Source organism: Asparagus officinalis, chromosome 4, assembly GCF_001876935.1.
Source record: "Asparagus officinalis chromosome 4, Aspof.V1, whole genome shotgun sequence".
NCBI classification, from domain to species: domain Eukaryota; kingdom Viridiplantae; phylum Streptophyta; class Magnoliopsida; order Asparagales; family Asparagaceae; genus Asparagus; species Asparagus officinalis.
The window spans coordinates 37,791,034-37,810,028 of record NC_033797.1 but is presented as its reverse complement, the minus strand read 5'-3'; the positions used below and the strand labels follow the sequence as shown (position 1 = coordinate 37,810,028).

Here is an 18,995-nt window from a genome sequence, read left to right as displayed (position 1 = left end):
AATTGTAAAAAAGGAAAGAATCTTTGGAATTATAGACACATAAGTGCATGATAACAGGTAAAGGTAGACATCTTGCCAGTCTCTGCCACAGTGCTCTAAATGTCAGCCATTAGGATGGGAGCTTTCCATGTTGAATTGTGTTAGAATAGCTATGTAGTTATAATTGTAAAAAAGGAAAGAATCTTTGGAATTATAGACACATAAGTGCATGATAACAGGTAAAGGTAGACATCTTGCCAGTCTCTGCCACAGTGCTCTAAATGTCAGCCATTAGGATGGGAGCTTTCCATGTTGAATTGTGTTAGAATAGCTATGTAGTTATTTATTGTATTTCTTGTTTAGCAATTTTTTTTACCTTGTACCCTAAGTTTCCTTTCCTCTATATAAAGAGGTGAGACATCTATAATAAACTTATCTTGATTTCTTTTCCTTGACATAGTGTCAAAGCTAGGTTACCTAAACACTTCATCTAGACGCCCATATCCGTGTTTGACACTTCCCTTATCCATGTCCGTGTTTGATACACCAAACACTTCTTCAATATATACATACATTTATTCAGACATGTACTGAATTATATAACATATGTTTTAGTTTAAAAACTTGTACTGCACTCCTTGGACGTATATTTTACACTTCACCTCAGATTAATGCAACTTGTTGGACTCAGGACAGGTTTCTTGTAGCCGACACCTAATTCATACATATGATTTCAAAGCATCATTTGAATATCAAGTTAAAAAACGAGTGGTTTTTCAATTTATAATCTACTCAATAAAAGAAACTTAAAAATGATATAAAGAATTTAGTTCTCATAACATGTGAATAAAAACAAAATCGATCTCATATAGATTATTAATTTTGATAAGTATGTATATTGTCATGTCCCCGTATCCTACCTCTTACAATTTTGTCATATCAGCACCCGTATCCGTGCAACATAGTATTGAGCCATCTTATTGATTCAAGAGAGACCACCTTCTTCTTCCTTGACCTCGGGGCCGCTGAGGGGCTGCAAACTTTATCTCCGCCTTCCTCTTGGCGGTTTCGACATTGGCTTCGACAATATCTTTTGCTTCGACAATATCTTTGGCTTCTACATCATTAGTCTCCAATACCAAAAACCCTAACCTCAAAAAGACCTAGCCTCAAAAAAGAAAACAGTTCCTGTTCATTGGGTACTCTTCATAGTAAATAGTAACCTACGGGTAGTGTTCATTGTGAACAGTACCCTCATAGCAATTGGCTTCAATATTCAGGCTTTCTTTGATTAAATAATCTGGAGGTTGTTATCTTATTGTGAGCAAGATGCCTTGATGTTATTATATTTCTCGTCAAAGGACGCTGAAATCAAGATCGAGCGACAAATTAATTGATAGTTTTCCCTTGTTGTTTCTACCGGCTGACCAGCCCAAGATTTTTACTGACTGATCTGCCTAGGGTTTCTACAAGCTAACTCGTCTAGGATTTCTTCTGGCCTCGATATGGATTTATAAGACTTGATTCCAATATTGAGTCTCCTAATATAGGAGAGCCTCCTACTACTAATTTGTGTGTCTACTCCTGATTACAAAAGCAAGGATTTCTTATGATCTCTATATAGCTTTATTCGGGTTCTTCATATGCCTAAGGGTTGCTTCATCAATGTTCATTCATCTAGTTATCTTGTTCTTATATGTAACAAGTTGGGCATATATAGTACATACGCTGTAGCTTGAGAGGGAGTGTTAGAATAGCTGGATAATTATTTATAACATTTCTTATTTAATAACTTTCTTTAACTTGTACCCTAAGCTCCATTGTACAAGTTTTATTTCCTCTATTTAAAGAGATGATGCATCTATAATAAAACTTTTGCTTTTTTACCTTGACAAATGGCATGTGTCACGAACATATCATAGATGTTTAGTAAATATCGTATATCACATGAGACAATAGATGCATGTTTTCTAAATGAAATCTTAATAAGGAAATACATAAATAGATCACATAAACATAATGAAGTTTCACAAATCAATTCAATAACTTAAAAATTTAAGAAACAAATATTCAGTTCATTAACATCACTAGCATTATCAAATCCTATCATTCAAAAAATTCAATTCAAGAAATCAAGAATTTGTTATTTTTTTTACACACGGAGAAGGCAATTATGATTCAAATGAAAAAGGTTTTTACAAAGAAAGGGCTTATCAGGAAAATTTTGAGTGAATCATGTTTTTTCAAGAACAAAAGAGTTAATAAATCTTGTTTTTTCTCGAATCTGCTAGAAGAAGACATTTTTGTAATCACTTCTTATAGTTTTGCTATGTGTGGTGTCACGTTGGAGATTAGGGTTGTAGGAGAAAACACGCTATTCCTACTCACTTAGCGAGTTCTCTTTAAATTATCATGCAGACATTTCAGTAAAAGGGTACAAAGGGGAGCAAACTTACATTAAAAAGAAAAAACCGAACCTCTACCAATTTCAAGTAAATTTGCAACTTGCAATATTGAAAATCATATCAGATTTGACCTAACAATGTCGGTGACACTCTTGACATAACACCTCGTTTGATACGTGTGAATGAGTGAGAATAAAATGTTCATTCCCACTTTTCATTCATATATACCAAACACCATCATTTTAGAAGATAGAATGTCTATTCTCACTTATCATTAATTGTCATTTAACGTGGGGATAAGCATTCCCAATGAGATGCTAGGGGATGGACATTCCCACTTGGAAATCAAAACTTTGAGATAGTATCTTGATTGCTTATTAGTTATTCATACCAAAAATAAAAAAAGATTGTCATTCTCACTTCATTCACTAATCGCACCCAAACGTGAGAATGAGAATGAGCATTCCATTCCCACACTTTTTCCATTCCCACACTTTTTCCATTCCATTCTTTTATTTCATTCCATGTACCAAACAAGGTGTAAGAGTATCCCTTTTAAGTACTCCATAATCAACTTTTATGTTCATTCACTTAATTTGATCATTTTTGTTTGTCATGATTTGAATTTTTCTATAGCAAAAATCAAAGCCGCTCCAGTATATAGCTTGGATAGCTACCACTTAAACTTGCTAATTAGTTGCCCATCCACCAGGTTGACAGACTAAGTACTAACTTTTTCAAACTCCATGCCTACACTATAACAACGATAAAGCATTTATCACAAGTGTTTGGGGTTGGTCAATGAATCCTATTCATCCATTCCGTTCTAGTATGGGTCATCTCCTCTGTTAAGCTATAACCATAAACAAATACTTAACTACTTTCAACCTAGTGCATCTAGGTCTACCTCTAGATCTCTTTGCTCCATTAACTATAATATTATCATTTTTCCTAACCGATGCACTAAGAGATCTACGTTGTACATGACCATACCACCTTAATCGATTCTCTCATTTTATCCTCTATAGAAGCAACCTCTAATTTACTTCAGATGCACTCATTTCTTATCCTATCTTTTAGTGTATACCCACAAGATCATCTCAACATTTTCATTTCTACTATACTCATTTTCTGTATATATTTTTTAATTGCCCAACATTCTGATAAATAAAACATTGTTGGTCTTATAATTATCCTATAGAATTTTCCCTTAAGTCTAACAGGTATTCTACGATCTCACAATACTCTTGAAGCACTTCATTTTAACCATCCTAATTTAATTCAACTGACAACATCATCCTCAATCTCACCATCATGCCGAATGGTTGATCCCAAATAGCAAAATTGATTGCTTTTAGATATTTCTTGGCTATCAATATGAACTATAAGCTCTTTTCTCCTTCTTGTTTTACTTTAAATACATTCCATGTATAATATTTTTGTTTTATTATTTCTAAAACTTTTAGTTTTAAGAGCTTGTCTCCACTTTTTGACTTTAGAAATTATAACTGTTTTAGTCTCGTTAACTAATAATATATCATTAGCAAATAACATACAACATGGCACTTCATCCTGAATATGCCCAGTAAGTTAGCTCATAACTAAAGTAAAAAGATAAGGACTTAAGGCTGACCCTCAATGTAAACCTATAATAATAGAAAATGACTTAATCTCTTCTTATTTTAGTTATTATTTTATCATACATATCTTTAATCACATCAATATATTACTAGATACGTCTCTTTTCTAAAACCCACCACCTTATCTCACTAGACACTCCATCATAAGTTTTTTCTAGGTCAATGGGAACCATATGTTGATCCTTTATTTTTTCTCTATATTTCTCCATCAGCGATCTCGAAATATGTATAGTTCCATAGTTGACCTCCTGGACATAAAATTGAATTGATTTTCAGATACACTCATCTATTTTCTTAGTCTTTGCTCAATTACCCTCTCCCAAAATTTCATAATATGACTTACGAGTTTGATACCAGGATAGTTTGAACAATTTTATATATCTTCTTTATTTTTGTATATTGATACCAACGTACTAATCCTCTACTTATTAGCCATTCTCTTTATCTCAATAATCTTATTGAATAATTTGGTCAACCATCCTAATCCTACATCTCCAAGATATTTTTAAACTTCAATAAGGATATTATTTGATCCCACAATTTTACTTTTTATTTTCTTTAGAGCATCTTTGAAATCACTAATCCTAATTTTCTGACAATATTTATAGTTTCTATCATTCACTATATGGTCAAATTCTCTATGTTGCTCACCTATTTGGTTATCATTATATAATTTATGAAAATAGCTTCTCTACCTCTCCTTAATTTCCTCGTCGGTTACTAGAACTCTTTGATCTTCACTCTTAATACACCTAATATTACTAAATCCCTACTTTCGCATTCTCTCATCTTAGAAAACTTATATATATCTTTTTCTCCATTCTTAGATTCTAACTTCTTATAGAAATTTTCATGAGCTTTTTTTTTTGTCTTTCTTACTAACTTTTATTTCTCAAAGTTTTCCTTGCTCCTACACTTTTGTCAATTTTTATATGATGTTACTTCTCCCTAATCGTTTTTTGTACATCTTCATTCCACCACCAACTCTCTTTACTATCTAACCTACAACCCTTAGATCCTCCTAGAATATCCTTAGCCACCTTCTTAACACAAGAGGACATACTATTCCACATAATATTAGTCTCATTATCTACATTCAAAATATTTTTTTCACCATCTTATTTTTAAAAAGTATTAAGTCCTCTCATTTTAAATTCCACCATTTAGTTCTTAATTTTTTATTCATATTAGTTTTTCTACTCCACTTTTTAATAGAAAAGTCTAATACCATCGACATATGTTGTATACTTAAACTCACCGGGTATAATTTTACAATCTGTACATGTGAACCTATCCATCCTTCCGGTAAGAAAAAGTCTTTTGACTACTATTACATCCTCTTTTAAAGGTTATTAAGTATTCATCCCTTTTTCTAAATTGTGTATTTTCTATTATCAAATCATATGATGTTGCAAACTCCAAAATTGATTTTCCCAGATCGTTCTTAATTATATACCCAAACCCTCAATGTATTCTCTCATATCCATTATTATCTTTGCCAACATGCCCATTAAGGTCTCCCCCATAAACAATCTTTCCTAATGAAATTCCTTAAATCAATTAATCTAAGTTATCCCAAAAATCTATTTTAGTATTCTTGGGCAACCCTACTTGTGAAGCGTAAGCACTAACAATATTAATAACCTCTACTGACAAAATAAGTTTTAGTAGTATTATTCTATCTCCAACTCTTTTAACATCTACAACACTATCTTTTATTGTGTTATCTACAATTACTCCCACTCCGTTTCTATTCTTTTCTTTTCTGTGTACCAAAGCTTATATCCCGTCTTTTCAATTTCTATAAAATTTTCACCTATCCATTTAGTCTCCTACAAACAAATTATATTAATCTTTCTTCTAAGCATGATATCTACTAATTCTATTGTCTTTCTGGTAAGTATACCTATATTCCAAGTAGCTAACTTAATTTTATTTTTCTGTAAAAATCTCCTATCATGCCCTCTCTTATGACGATCTAGTCTATGCCTAACACTACATGGCAACCTATTAGAGGATTGTAATGTCCTAGAACACCCTTGCTTATTTGTCATTACACTGAGGTTGCATCGATGTAACATGTTTCTGGGGAATGCCTTAACAAACCACCCTTTCTTACTTATCATTGCACAGTGGTAGCATCGATGCAACGAGTCACAGTGGGACGCCCCAATAAATATTCTATAGGATTCATATCATGTGGATCCGATAATGTTTTACGCTGGCTAACAGCTACCTAACACAACACTCCTCCTTTATCCTAGCTTGGGACATGCAATGTTGGCAATAGAATAAAGCACAGCACATGCAGATTGTAGATTTATACTGTTTGACTAAATTTCTACCACTTATAGTTATCTCTTTGAATTACTTATTTTATTTTATTTTTCTAGGAGCCTAGCTATGCAATAACTAGTTATGAGCTTGTTTACACAAAGAAGAATAGGCATCCATTTGTATAGCTTTTACTAATATTAATAATTTCAGAATCTTAGGAAGATTGAAATACAATGAAATTGTTAGGTTCATTTGGGAGAAGTTCGAAGCAATCATGAATGAAGTTAATGACCCATGCTTCTTCTAGTCCCAAGTGCCAAATATTCTTGATCTTGATTATTAGGGACTTGATGGTTCTTATTGTCAAGACAAAAAAAAACTTTTCTAATCTTGAGTGTGGAAATTTAGTCTCTTTTGAGAGAGGATTGGTGTGGCATGTGTGTGTGTACGTTTGTAACTGCCAGTAAAAATTAAGATCCTGCTAATCATAATGGAAGTCATACACAACAAGATGTCGAAGTAAAAGAACAACAAGAAGTACTTACCAAAGTCGTAAGAGCATATAATCCAAAAGCCCCCCAAAAACAAGCTTCATCAGATAACACCTGTAAAACCAGAGAAACCATAAGTAAGAATCGAATCTGCTGCTAAAGGTAGGTAACACTTTTAATTTCTCATGTGAGAGACAAACTGGCGGAAGCAATATAGCTAAACTAGGGAATGACACCAAAGTAGTATAAAATGCTTCAAGCTAGGAAGGATGTGTGAGAATAAGAAACCACAAAGCTAACTATGCCAACGATAATATCTTTGTAGTACTTGAGAGGAAGCACTGATACTAGAATACTAAACCATTCTAAGATTCACCATATTTCGATGAGACTTGTAGATTGTTTGTGATAACAACCGCCAACCACTCACCCACCACACCTACACATACATGCAAGCATGCAATAAAGAGCCACCAACCAAAGAGAAACAGCATCCCCGACGAAAATGAAGAGGCTGCACGAAAATACGTAATGAAGTGCAAAATTGATGCAGCGAAATTTGATATGATCAACATCACAGGAGCCTTGTAATGTTCCCTTAATTAGAATGAGAAAAGAAGACCGAAGGTCAGACATTTGATTTCCCTTCTCACTAGTCAAAAGGTAACAAGGAGGAAAAGCAACAACAACGCTCAATATCAAAACTGCCACAGACTCATCTCTGCATGCCCATAAGCGAAAAAATTATCAATTGCCCTCGTCCAACTAGTAATGATGTCCGCATGTCAAATCCAAATCCAGGACCACAATTAAGAATATAAAAAAAATATCTATGTCATGCAAATTTTACCATAACAAATCAGTCTCCAGAAGCTTTGACAACCACTAGAACCCATATAGCAACACACACATAAAGACATACATTTTAGAGAAACCATTTCTCACATAAACAATGCATACAATATAAACCTTGTTCAGAACAGGGAGACTAAATGTCTTAATATCTCAATTTTGATTAACAAACTAAGAAGACTTCATGGTGGACAAGTACACCTTCATCACTTGCTTGTGGTTCTCATCACTGTTTTAAAAAACCTCCGCCTAGTCCGTTTAGACGTACGCCTAGGCCTAGGCGGTACCTAGGCCGCCTAACTAGCGCCTAGCGCCTAGCTAGTCCGTTTAGACGTACGCCTAGGCCTAGGCGGTACCTAGGCCGCCTAACTAGCGCCTAGCGCCTAGACGGTATTTAGGCTGCCCACCTAGATATTACGAACGTTTAGGTGAGCATTGTCTGCTTACGTGGATTGCACCTTGTAGGCCTTGATTGTGATTTTATGTGTCGTAACATACACATCCTCCAAACTCCATTAACCTCCAAATATGAACACCTCCACTACATCCTCCGACCTTGGGCAAAACCTCATCGACCACCGACCACCACTTAAATGAAGAAAGAAAAAAAACGCCCAAAAACCGCTTAGGCGCCCGCCTAGGCGACTAAGCGTTGGGCGCCAAGTCCGACGCCTAGAAGCGCTCAGTGTTTAATGTAACATTGGTTCTCATTAATATTCTTTTATTTCGTTCATGTCTGTTTGAGAAGTAATTTTTCTTTGCTTCCATTTTCTAATAATTTTTGTTCCTAGGAGGAGCAGGTTGCAGCCTTGAAGGGGATATGGGGTAGGCAGAAGGGGATTAAAGTGAAATGTAGAAGTACTATATGCACAATAGTAGGTCTGGTGATAAGTAAAACATAAGTTGAATCAACATTAATAACAGATAACAAATTAGGAAAAAGAGAAATGCAAGTTAACCAGCAACTAACTGTGTACTAATTCTAGGCACCATATCTATATTTACGTGATTGAAAAACTAGAGGTGCCTATTTGCTCTTCAAACTGAGTTAGCTCTTTTTATTCAGTTGTAATCTTGTAAAGGAGTTGAGAAAGGAATCAGAAGCCAGTTTTAGATTATGGTTTCCATATAAAAATGTCATAAAATTGTTAGGAAAATTGCACATATAGAGGATTCACATGGCGTTGAGAGCTTGTAATAAGATTTTGCTAAAGGCTTCTAAGAGCCTTCTACGCTGCAACTGGCTCTTCACTGCGGAAAGGACTCAATGAAAAACTGCCTGTTGCTTAATTAGGCACCAGGCTCCAAGGCCTTCCAGTTGCCCAGTCACCTCAGATAACCTGTGACAACAATGGATTAAACATAATACCTCTTTTGACACTTTGCTAGATGACACATCTTGAGAGATTGGAAAGGATCCCCATAATGCTCTTGGCATCAGCAGACCAATTAATGCACTAGGGACAAACATGGAGAATGCCAAGTACGGATAAGCAAACCTGCAATCATTTCAAAAATTCAATAATGAGAGCATAAAGCCTATGATATAAAACTGAAGACAAACATTTTTCTAGAAAAACAACATGAAAAAGATAAAACTTATGGCAGGAAAAGAAACTGACACCCTTGAGGACAGCAGCATGTGGCACAAAAACTGATTAATTGATTTTATGTTCTAAGTTAATTTTATAGAGAGAAGTGTAACTTTCACTACAGCAGCACATATGCATGTTTGTCAATTGTTGTACATAAGCATAGTTATCAATTAAAAAATTATCAAGGAAAGTTTATATAGATAAAGCATGAGAAAGAAAACAACTAATGAACTAGTTATGGAACAAAACTTTCCCAAAAATTTTCTAGGTTCTACACCACTAACTCTTAACAGGTTTACTTTCAATGACAGTAATTTTAAACAAGTGGAAATACATCTGAGGAAGGTTTAATCATACCAACCCATTGCATTGCTTGAGAAAAGCAATCTTACTACTGCAAAAACAACTGGAATAATGATTCCAAGGAGAATGCCAATAGACTGGAATAACATTCCTGAAGAGAAATTCAGAAGATAAGAGCACAATTTTAGATACACAAAGACTCATAAGAAAAAGAATCCAAATATATCTCGACTTAAATATGACTATGAATGACTAAATCACAATGTAGGAGACTAAAAACAGCATGAATCGTGGTTTGGTAATGAACTCTGGCATCAGCTAATAAATATCATATCTGAAATTGTACAAATTCCATTTCCTCCTCAGATGTTCAGTTTTGAAGGGAAGAGGAAAAATGGATAAACACTTCTTAATTGTCTGAAAAAGTGGTAGGTCTTTTCTGTTCTTTCTGACTGGCAGAACAAAGTTTTGATATTTTTGGGTTGGAGTGCACAGTTTGGACTTTTCATCTATCAGGTCACTGGTTTATCCAGCAAACAAGCCGGAAAGAGAATTATCTATAAAAATACATATAATAAAAGTCAAATCAGAAAAAAAGTCTGTATTGGAAATAAAAGTGAAATTAGGATACGTGATACCAATTAAATTGTAATCGCCAAGTAAAACAATATGCCTTCCCCAAGTTAGAGATGTTTAACTAAAACAAGTTTAACTATTGTCAAAGGTATTGAAGATGCACTTCTAACCATTAGCGGAAACGAATCGCAAGAGGTGAATGACATATCTCAGAACTTGAGAACTTGCTGAGGACAAGAGCTATATCAACCATGGTTATGCCATGCACAGACAAAGTAAAGGAACTCTCTTGGCTAAAAAATGCAGACAGCTTTCCTCCTCAAGCTCCTTCTGTTGTCCCATGGGGGAACAAGTTGCTGTTAATGTTTGCCTAATGACTCATAGGTATGACTGAGTATTTTCTATATGACCCATCTTTACCTTCAAAAGAGGCTGAAGAATTTGGAAAAGGTCATCATAACTCAAGAAAAAAAAGTAAAAAATAGTTTTGATGCTTTTTAAAGAAACGGTCTACCAATAAAACCCATGTTATATTACTGCATTTAAAAAGCTTTCCATTTGCCCATCTGTGGAAAATCTGACCCTGAAGAACTCTACATCTACTCGTGGCTATATTGCATCATCTACCATAGTTTTTCATAAATAACCTACTTTTCGCTGATTATAATATATAGAGGTTTATGTGAATATTACGGTTATTTGTAAATCTACAATTGACTATAATGTTATATCAGAAAAAATATATGTATTAAGAGTTATAGTAACAAAACCGGAGTGAAGTAAAATGTGGTTAGTTCCTTTCTCAGTTCTACGTCTTACGGTCTTAGTGAAACATCATGCCCAAGATGATACCCAAACTTCATGGTATCAGAATCAACACCTAGTTGATCATCTCAATCCTTTCTTCTACGGAAACAAGAGAAACCTAGAGAATTCCTTGCCTTCACCTTTTAGAAAAATAAATAGAAAATTGAAACCCTAGCAGATGGCTCACAACACTTCTGGTGTCTTTTCATATGCCTTTCCTCTGAAATTTGTGAATTCTAGGGATGAACATCAAAACATGAGGTTAGTGTTATAAATCATTTGGAGTCTGGACGTGCATTTGTCATAGAGAAAGCTAAGGATACATCGAAGGAAAATCAGAAGACCTGATTCCAAAGATCAGAATTATGCACAGTGAAAAAGAGGATATGCAATGTTGAGAGTCTTAGTACTCTATTTTGCGATCTTGTTAAAAATGATTTTTCAATCAGAGTTGTCCAAAGTGGAAAAGAGAAAAGAAGAAATTCAAAGTTATCATCTCTGTATCCTGCCCCTAATGTGTTTCTCAGACAATGAATTATAGAGGCTAGCTAACTTACTAGCATTCACCACAAGGCATTCTATAATAATAAAAAAAGAACACTAGGCATTAAGACAATTTAACTAACCACTGTGTCTATAGACAAGAGTAGTTAGGAATCACATGAAGACAACAATGAATATAGTTGTCGAAAGAAACCTAAAGTAATGTTAAATAGAAATATGTGAGCAGACACATTATAAAATAAGAACATATCCAGAGGTGTTTCATGTTAGGTTAATAAAATATAAGCATACCTTTCATCAACTTTAAAAAGTTCGCTAACCATAACTTTGCTGTTATATTTGGGTAAGAAAGAAAGAGCGGCATGAGAAAAAATATGATGGCTGGCATACTGTGAACTACCAGGGCTACCTTCCTTGAATAGAATATCTGATAAACACAAATCAGAGAATACTTGAAACACATAATCTTCATAAACAGAGAACTAGATAAACTGCGAACCAAGAAAATTGCAATATATAATCAGATGATGATCATGACATACCATAAACAAGGATAGGTAGTCGAAATAGATTGGCCGATCATCCTTATCTTTGTTTTTTAATGCTTCAATAGATCTTTGTTCAGCACTCAGAAGAACTGGAGAGCCTGCAAATGCCTTAATCAAGCTAATCATATTTTCACCACGCGCTTGAATGCTTCCAGGCCTGGTATATACACATTAGAAAATATTGAACTTCAGAAACAACAATTGGACTGCACCACTAACTGATACAGAAAGTAACTTTATGACAGTATTTCAATGCATACAATAGCCTTTCCATTGTATCGTAAGAGGTGTGATAGTAATAACCACCCAGAAGAAAAATAATATCCAATCCTGGAATGTTCCCATGATCTTCAGCAAAAATTCTGTAATCTGTATCTCCAGGTATAATGCCAAACACATCCTGCATATATTGATGAAGTAACAAGTCACCAACTATCCATGGAGAAAGGAATGCTTACTAAGGGTTCTCCAACAATGGATATTATATCATTCACCAAAAATAGCCAAATGTTGGACTAGAGGTAGACCAAAAAGAACTTGGTAAAAAGCAACTTGGTAAAAAGCAATTAAGAAGGATATGATAATAATCAACTTTACAGAGGAGATGACCTTTAGTAGAAATGAATGGAAGATTAGGATTCATGTTGCCGACACCAAAATTTTGGGATGATGGCTTTGTTGTTTTGTACCAAAGACAACCGAAAGCATCATGTCAAATAGCATTCATATCTTTTTCTATTATGATAGGAAGGATGGAAAATTTGGGCTAAGGGCATACCTCACGTTGCTTTGGGGCAAACGGACAGCTATTTTTTTATACAACTTTTACTTATATACTAGTTTACTTCTGTCCCATCTTAGTAGATAGTCATTAGAATCTTTGAATCAATGGACACATGGAACCATGGCAATACTTACAAACTACAAGAAGCATAAAAGTTATCATATACCTTATACCTACAATGAATGAAAAAAAAGAGCAACATGCTGCTAAAGTGGCAGAAAATTAATGAAGAGAAATAGGATTTTGTATTTGAAAATACTATCTCATATTATGCACTTTTTTGAATATTTTAGTAATTTATACAATTTACTAGGGGGATCATATCAAAGTCAAGGGCTAGTTTCCTTTTCTTTGTTTCTTCTTTGAAGGTAGTCTTAAAAATTTGTAACTTAATCATGTGAATTTTCACATATAAGGTATCTTGAATAAAAATAAAGAAAAGATAATATCACCATTTAATTTTCACTTGCATATCTAAAGTGAGATATTTGAAAATATTAGGCTTGAAGATTGAAACTTGGTCAATTAAGGAAATCACATAAGCAGGTTCTCCAACCTGTTCTGATTCACCTAGCAAACTATTGCATGTTTATGCAGTCGATCATGGAAAGCCTTCAGAATACAACAATACCCACAGCAGTATTATCAGTTTACATAGCTCAAAAAACGGTTCAAGTGATCTTTACTCAAAATGAAAAAAGCTTCAATTGGTATAGCATTCCAGATGCTATAAGTAAGGACTAGTTATAATAATATTTAATATTCTAGGTTGTAAAAAATCTAATATTTTGGCGGTCGAGGCAGCTCACATGTTAGATAGCAAGTGTCAGCCAACATAGTGAAACATGAAATACAGACATCATAACATATGAAGACGTACATATTGTGTGTGCACGTGCGCGTGTGTATATTCAGACAATATAATTTAGTTACATGGCATCTATGTAATAAATAATTAATCTATATGTGAATGTGTAAAAGGAGTACTCGAGTTAAGCAACAAATTTAATTCAACAAGAATAAGACATGTATAGTTTTGACTTATAAGCATAAATCCAAAGAATAAATCACCAAATAGAGGAAAATAATACAACTACTGTACTTCACAAAGTTTTGAAGCGGACTGTCAGATCAATCTTGAACATATCCCTAGCATCGACCTAAATATAATAAGAACATCGTGGCTTTGAACAACGATGGCCGACATTTAAAATAGAGTCATTATCAGATAGCATTTATTATATAGAGATCCAGATTCAGGCCCAAAATTCTACAAACCATAAAAATTCTCTTGACCAATGTTTTACAAACCACTAGGTGCTTCTATGTGTTGGGCATAGTTGCTAGGTGGGTGCCTAAGCAGACATAAGCATTTTTTTAGCATCGAGAGAGGATCTCTTTTTTCAAAGATTCAAAATCCTATCCTAGCCATTTTATCTCAGATGAACTTGGATTGAGTTCTTGTCTATTCCATTTTAACATGACCCATTCTCTTCACCCGTTATTATGCTCACATGAATAATAAACTCCTTTTTGATGTGGTAAGTCCTAATCAACGGCCCATGCTCACCTAGGCGCTCCCAAGAATTAAGCATGCAGCCTAAGTATTATCTAGCACTAGGCAGGTGCAGACTGCTTTTTAAAATATTACTCTTGATCTCAAAACATTTTGAATAAATTTAGTAATAAGTAAATATGGCTCACAATCAGAAACACAAGTTCAAGTGTAAAGATACCTTCCTACCTCTCTCTCTCTCTCTCTCTCTCTCTCTCTTTGTCTCTCTCTCCCCCCTTTCATGTTGTATACATATAAATGTGAATGTATTTCAAGTTTGTGCTTTTGTGAGAAACTAGCATGGAAAAAGAATATTAATCTAACTGAATAAAAAATGGACAGCAACCACCAGCTTATGAAACAATTAAAACTTTATTGCTGAGTTTGTAAAGAAGTATGGACCTGTGCTGCACTATTTGCCATGGGATACTTTGCAGATTGAACATAGACATAGGAAGGCCAAGACCCAGGCCCTGATTGGACGACCAAATCTACAAGGTAAAAGAAAGTAAACTATGAGAGTTCTTATCTCAGTATAAAACTTAACATACTCCCAAGAATATTACAAGGAAAAAATCAAAATATTTATTCCAATAGAAAACATACCTCAAGACTATTACAAGGAACCATATCAAAACAATTCTTATTACAGCAAGTTTACTATAATTTCTAGCAGACCAAGGATTGAACAAGAGATGTAACAGTTGTCCAGTCACATGAGTGATTACAAACCATATCTTTAGGATCTGAACTGGATTTTGATCTTTTTGGTTCTCCTTAAGTGTGTTTGGCTAGTCATCAATTTAATATACTTTGTTGTGAATCAGAACAAATGAAGTCCCTTGAAGACAAAGATGCGGATCAAGTAGAGAGGGTTTGGCATTAGCAATGTTTCTCTGAAGATCCAAGGCAAGAAATGTGTTGGAATAAAAAGTTGATGTGTTCTCATCAAATAAAGAGTTCTCCTCACCATATGGTTGACAGTGAGGCGAGTGCACACTCTTTTCCATCGGCAAAAAGAGGATTATGATGTGTGAAATGTGATTGATCTCACAATCGCCATGTTAAGTGATTTTTCTTTCAAGTTGTTCACCCGGGCATAGCCTGGATTACACCAAAAGATGTAAATTGTTGTAACTCTATGAGTTATGTTACCTACCTTGTGCTCAACTTTAATATACCGCTACAACAAAGTTGTAACTTGTGATACTTTTTTTTGGTCATCTAGCGTCACATTGTTGTGCAGAATTATCAAAGGCGTGTAAAGGGACTTTCCGCCCCATATTGTGCATCGCACATTGATAACATTGTTTTCGTGTGGCAGAAATGGAGGTGTAAGAAGTCAAAAGTATGGGTAGAGCATGTGTAGAGAGGGTTTTCTATACATGGAAATGTGTCATTTTATTTTATTTTATATCCAATGACACAAACATGTGTAGTGGTTTGTGACACTTTGTATTTTTTTCGTCGTTTAATCCATTGCAGTTAACACAACACGTCTACATGTGTCATAAAATAAATGTGGGCATATGCAACTTTTCTTACTGCATTAATTTCTTTATTTTCAAAGGTAACCAACTTCAGCTATAAACACAAATAATATTTTAATAAAAATAAGGAGGAGCATTCAGGAAAGGGATTGTTCCTTTGTCCCTTTGTTTATCAAAAGTGGATTCCTTTGTCCCTTTGAATGATAATTATAATAATAAGAGAGAAAATCCAGCTTTTATCGTTTTCTCACTCCCTAAAACCTCTCCTCTAACCTAACCTTAATTGTTTCGTGTTATCTGAGTCATGAACCAAATAATTTCATGATTCAAATCATGTTGCAGCACATACCAAATTGTATTACTACCTCTTGAACTTACAATAACTACTACCTCAAGATTAGGGCATAAAACAATATCCAAAAAAGTCACATGTCTATTTCATAATGCCGAAACAACCATTGATTCACCATATTCTCATGACCTTCAGTCACTAATCCAATGACATCAGCTTCTAACTCCACCTTCTATAATTTTTGACGTATTAACAGCTTCAGATATCATCAAATTCTACCAACCCCGGTTCCAACTGGAAATTGAAGTGTTCTATTTAACTTGCTAACTCATTCTTATTATTTCCTAATATAATCAATCTTGGCATGTGGATTTGTATTTGGCTTTTATATCTTATTCAGGAGACTTAGACACAATTAAGCTATTGCATCTTGTACATATTTTTTGTTATTTATATGTGTACAATTTCATTCAACTTGTTTTTGATTAGTTGAACTTATCATTCATTAAAGAACACTGAAATTTATCCTAATCGTTGTGTTTCTTAGGAACTTCAAATGCAGAAGATATTAACACAAGGCATGAGCTTGAGGGCCTTGAACCATCTTGATGTTGATCGCAATTTCATTGCACAATCCAGAGTCAAGTCATGTTGCATTTGTAGAACGTGAGTCATCTTACTTGGATAAGCATTATAACACGTCGTATCCACTAGTTTAACAAATGAATTTGGATTCATTTTAAGATAGTTCATTCAAATCTTTAGGGTCCACATCGAGTTGAATCATAACTTGATTTTAGGTATTTCATTGCTTTTGTTGATGACTATGCAACTATTCACGTGCTACTAGGGTTTATTTTATAAAAAGTCTTCTTAGTTCTCATTGTAAATGTTTCATACTTTACAAAAAGATAACTCCAAAAAAAAACATTTCATTTAGCTTTTGTAGATTTCATAGCACAATCTAGAATTACTTTTCAAACATCTTTGTTATACACATCACAAGGAATTGGTATGTTGAATGCAAGCATAAGCACTTGTTAGAAAGTACATGCACAATGCTCATGCATATGAAAATTAGCAATATTTTGGAAATGTGCACTTTTTACCTTGTATCTTATAAACCACATGTTTATGTCTTCTTTAAATGGTCCAAATCTATATTTCTTAGACCAATTGGTAGAACTTTTTCCAATATCTCCCACAACTTTAGTTATGTTAGATTTGTGCATGATAATCAATAATCATCCTAGCAACAACAAACTAGATCTCATATCTCTCAAGTGTGTCATCTTAGGATACTCTTGAACTCAGAAATGTCACAAATATCATCTTCCTGTTAATAATCAATTCTCGATATTTTCATCAAGTACTATCTTGTTATGAACATGAAGATGATAATATGATTCATTATTCTAGTCTACTCTATTGCTCACATTCAATATTCTGGCGAGGACACTAATTTTGATATTCTAATTGTTGATATTCTAATTGCTAAACCTAAGGGCATTAAGAGTAATACTTTCAAAATTTCTTTCTTACACTCACTTGTCTCCATACTCCACTACTTTTATCTCCTCCATTAATACTCATTGTATTCCCAACTATATTAGAAGCATTTATCACATCCAAATTTGAGGCAATCTATGTATGAAGAAACAGTGACATTAGAGCATTAATAAAACCTCCATCCAGAAGGTGCTTATATCTCACTAGATATGTGCACAGAAATGGAATCTATATAACATCTAGCTTGCTTGAAGACGCTTAGTAACAAAAGAACACCCTTGGACTTATATTGTTGATTATCGAAAATATTCTTTTTCATAATTAATGTGGTTCTTAAATGATTTCTTATACCCCTTGCAACTATATACATTTAGTTTTGCACCAGCTTGACGTGTAAAATGCTTTTCTTATAATGTTCTTGAAGAGGAGTTTGACATGGGGAAACCACCTAGTATTTACTCAAGGAACATCGTGACAATATACTCATTGTATGGTTACAAACAATCTCCACGAGCATCATTTAGGATGTTCATTGATGCAGTCACAAGGCTTATTTCCACATGTTCACTAAAATAGAGACAAAGTTTGGTCTTCAACAACGTCAAAATGGTCATTAAATATTGTTTCAAATTTATCACAGAAAAGATTATATTAGTTAAAGATGTTGATGGCGTTTTCCTTATGGAGGAGGATGATATGGATTTTCGTGACATGAAGACACGGAGATTAGTTGTTTTACTCAAAGGTCTTTCGGCTGGTACACTTTACTTGGGTGTTAAAGTGGAACTTAAGAAAGCAATATGATTCTCCTAGAGAAAGTATTTGCTTGATTTATTATCAATAGGTGGGATGGAGTGTAAACCGATAGACGTTTTAGTGGACTAGTAAATTATGTAAGCAAATCAGGAGTGTAAACCAAGAGTCCAACGATATATAGGTGACTTGGGAAGAATTTGAATTATTTAATGATAAGTCAACTAGATCTTGCATATTTGATGAATATTGTGGGCCAGTTGATTAATCCCTGGACAAGTCCACAAGATGTTGTAATTAGAATATTGTCATACGTGTAACATGCAAAGTCCACTACATCAAGTTCTTTCATACTCAGAGAACCAACATAAAAATTAGTTAATTTTATATTTGCATATTTCCCTATTGGACAAGGTTAGCAGCTCAAGTAGATTCATCATGGATAAGGTGTGTTCATTGGAGGATATTTACGTCATCAAAGAGTAAAAAACTGAGTTATTTTCAAGCAAAGTATCGATTCAGAATATCATGTTCCAGCAAATAAACTTATGTGTTAATCTAAATGTAAAAACTATTGAGTGAGCTTCATTAAAGACTACATTGAGATAATCGGGTACCCATACATATTGCGTCAA

General features: G+C 34.1%; 1 protein-coding gene across 2 annotated transcripts in view; it reads right to left on the bottom strand.

The window, feature by feature from the left end:
• Positions 1-18,995, bottom strand: part of LOC109837209 (endoplasmic reticulum metallopeptidase 1) — a 59,671-nt gene that overhangs the window by 20,239 nt on the left and 20,437 nt on the right. For both annotated transcript variants that reach the window (XM_020405348.1, XM_020405349.1), the window contains 7 exons: positions 14,719-14,807; positions 12,238-12,377; positions 11,972-12,134; positions 11,721-11,856; positions 9,597-9,693; positions 9,014-9,143; positions 6,847-6,906 (listed from right to left, as the gene is read on the bottom strand). In XM_020405348.1, coding sequence (XP_020260937.1) covers positions 6,847-6,906; positions 9,014-9,143; positions 9,597-9,693; positions 11,721-11,856; positions 11,972-12,134; positions 12,238-12,377; positions 14,719-14,807 — 815 coding nt within the window. The remainder of the gene's footprint in view (positions 1-6,846; positions 6,907-9,013; positions 9,144-9,596; positions 9,694-11,720; positions 11,857-11,971; positions 12,135-12,237; positions 12,378-14,718; positions 14,808-18,995) is intronic.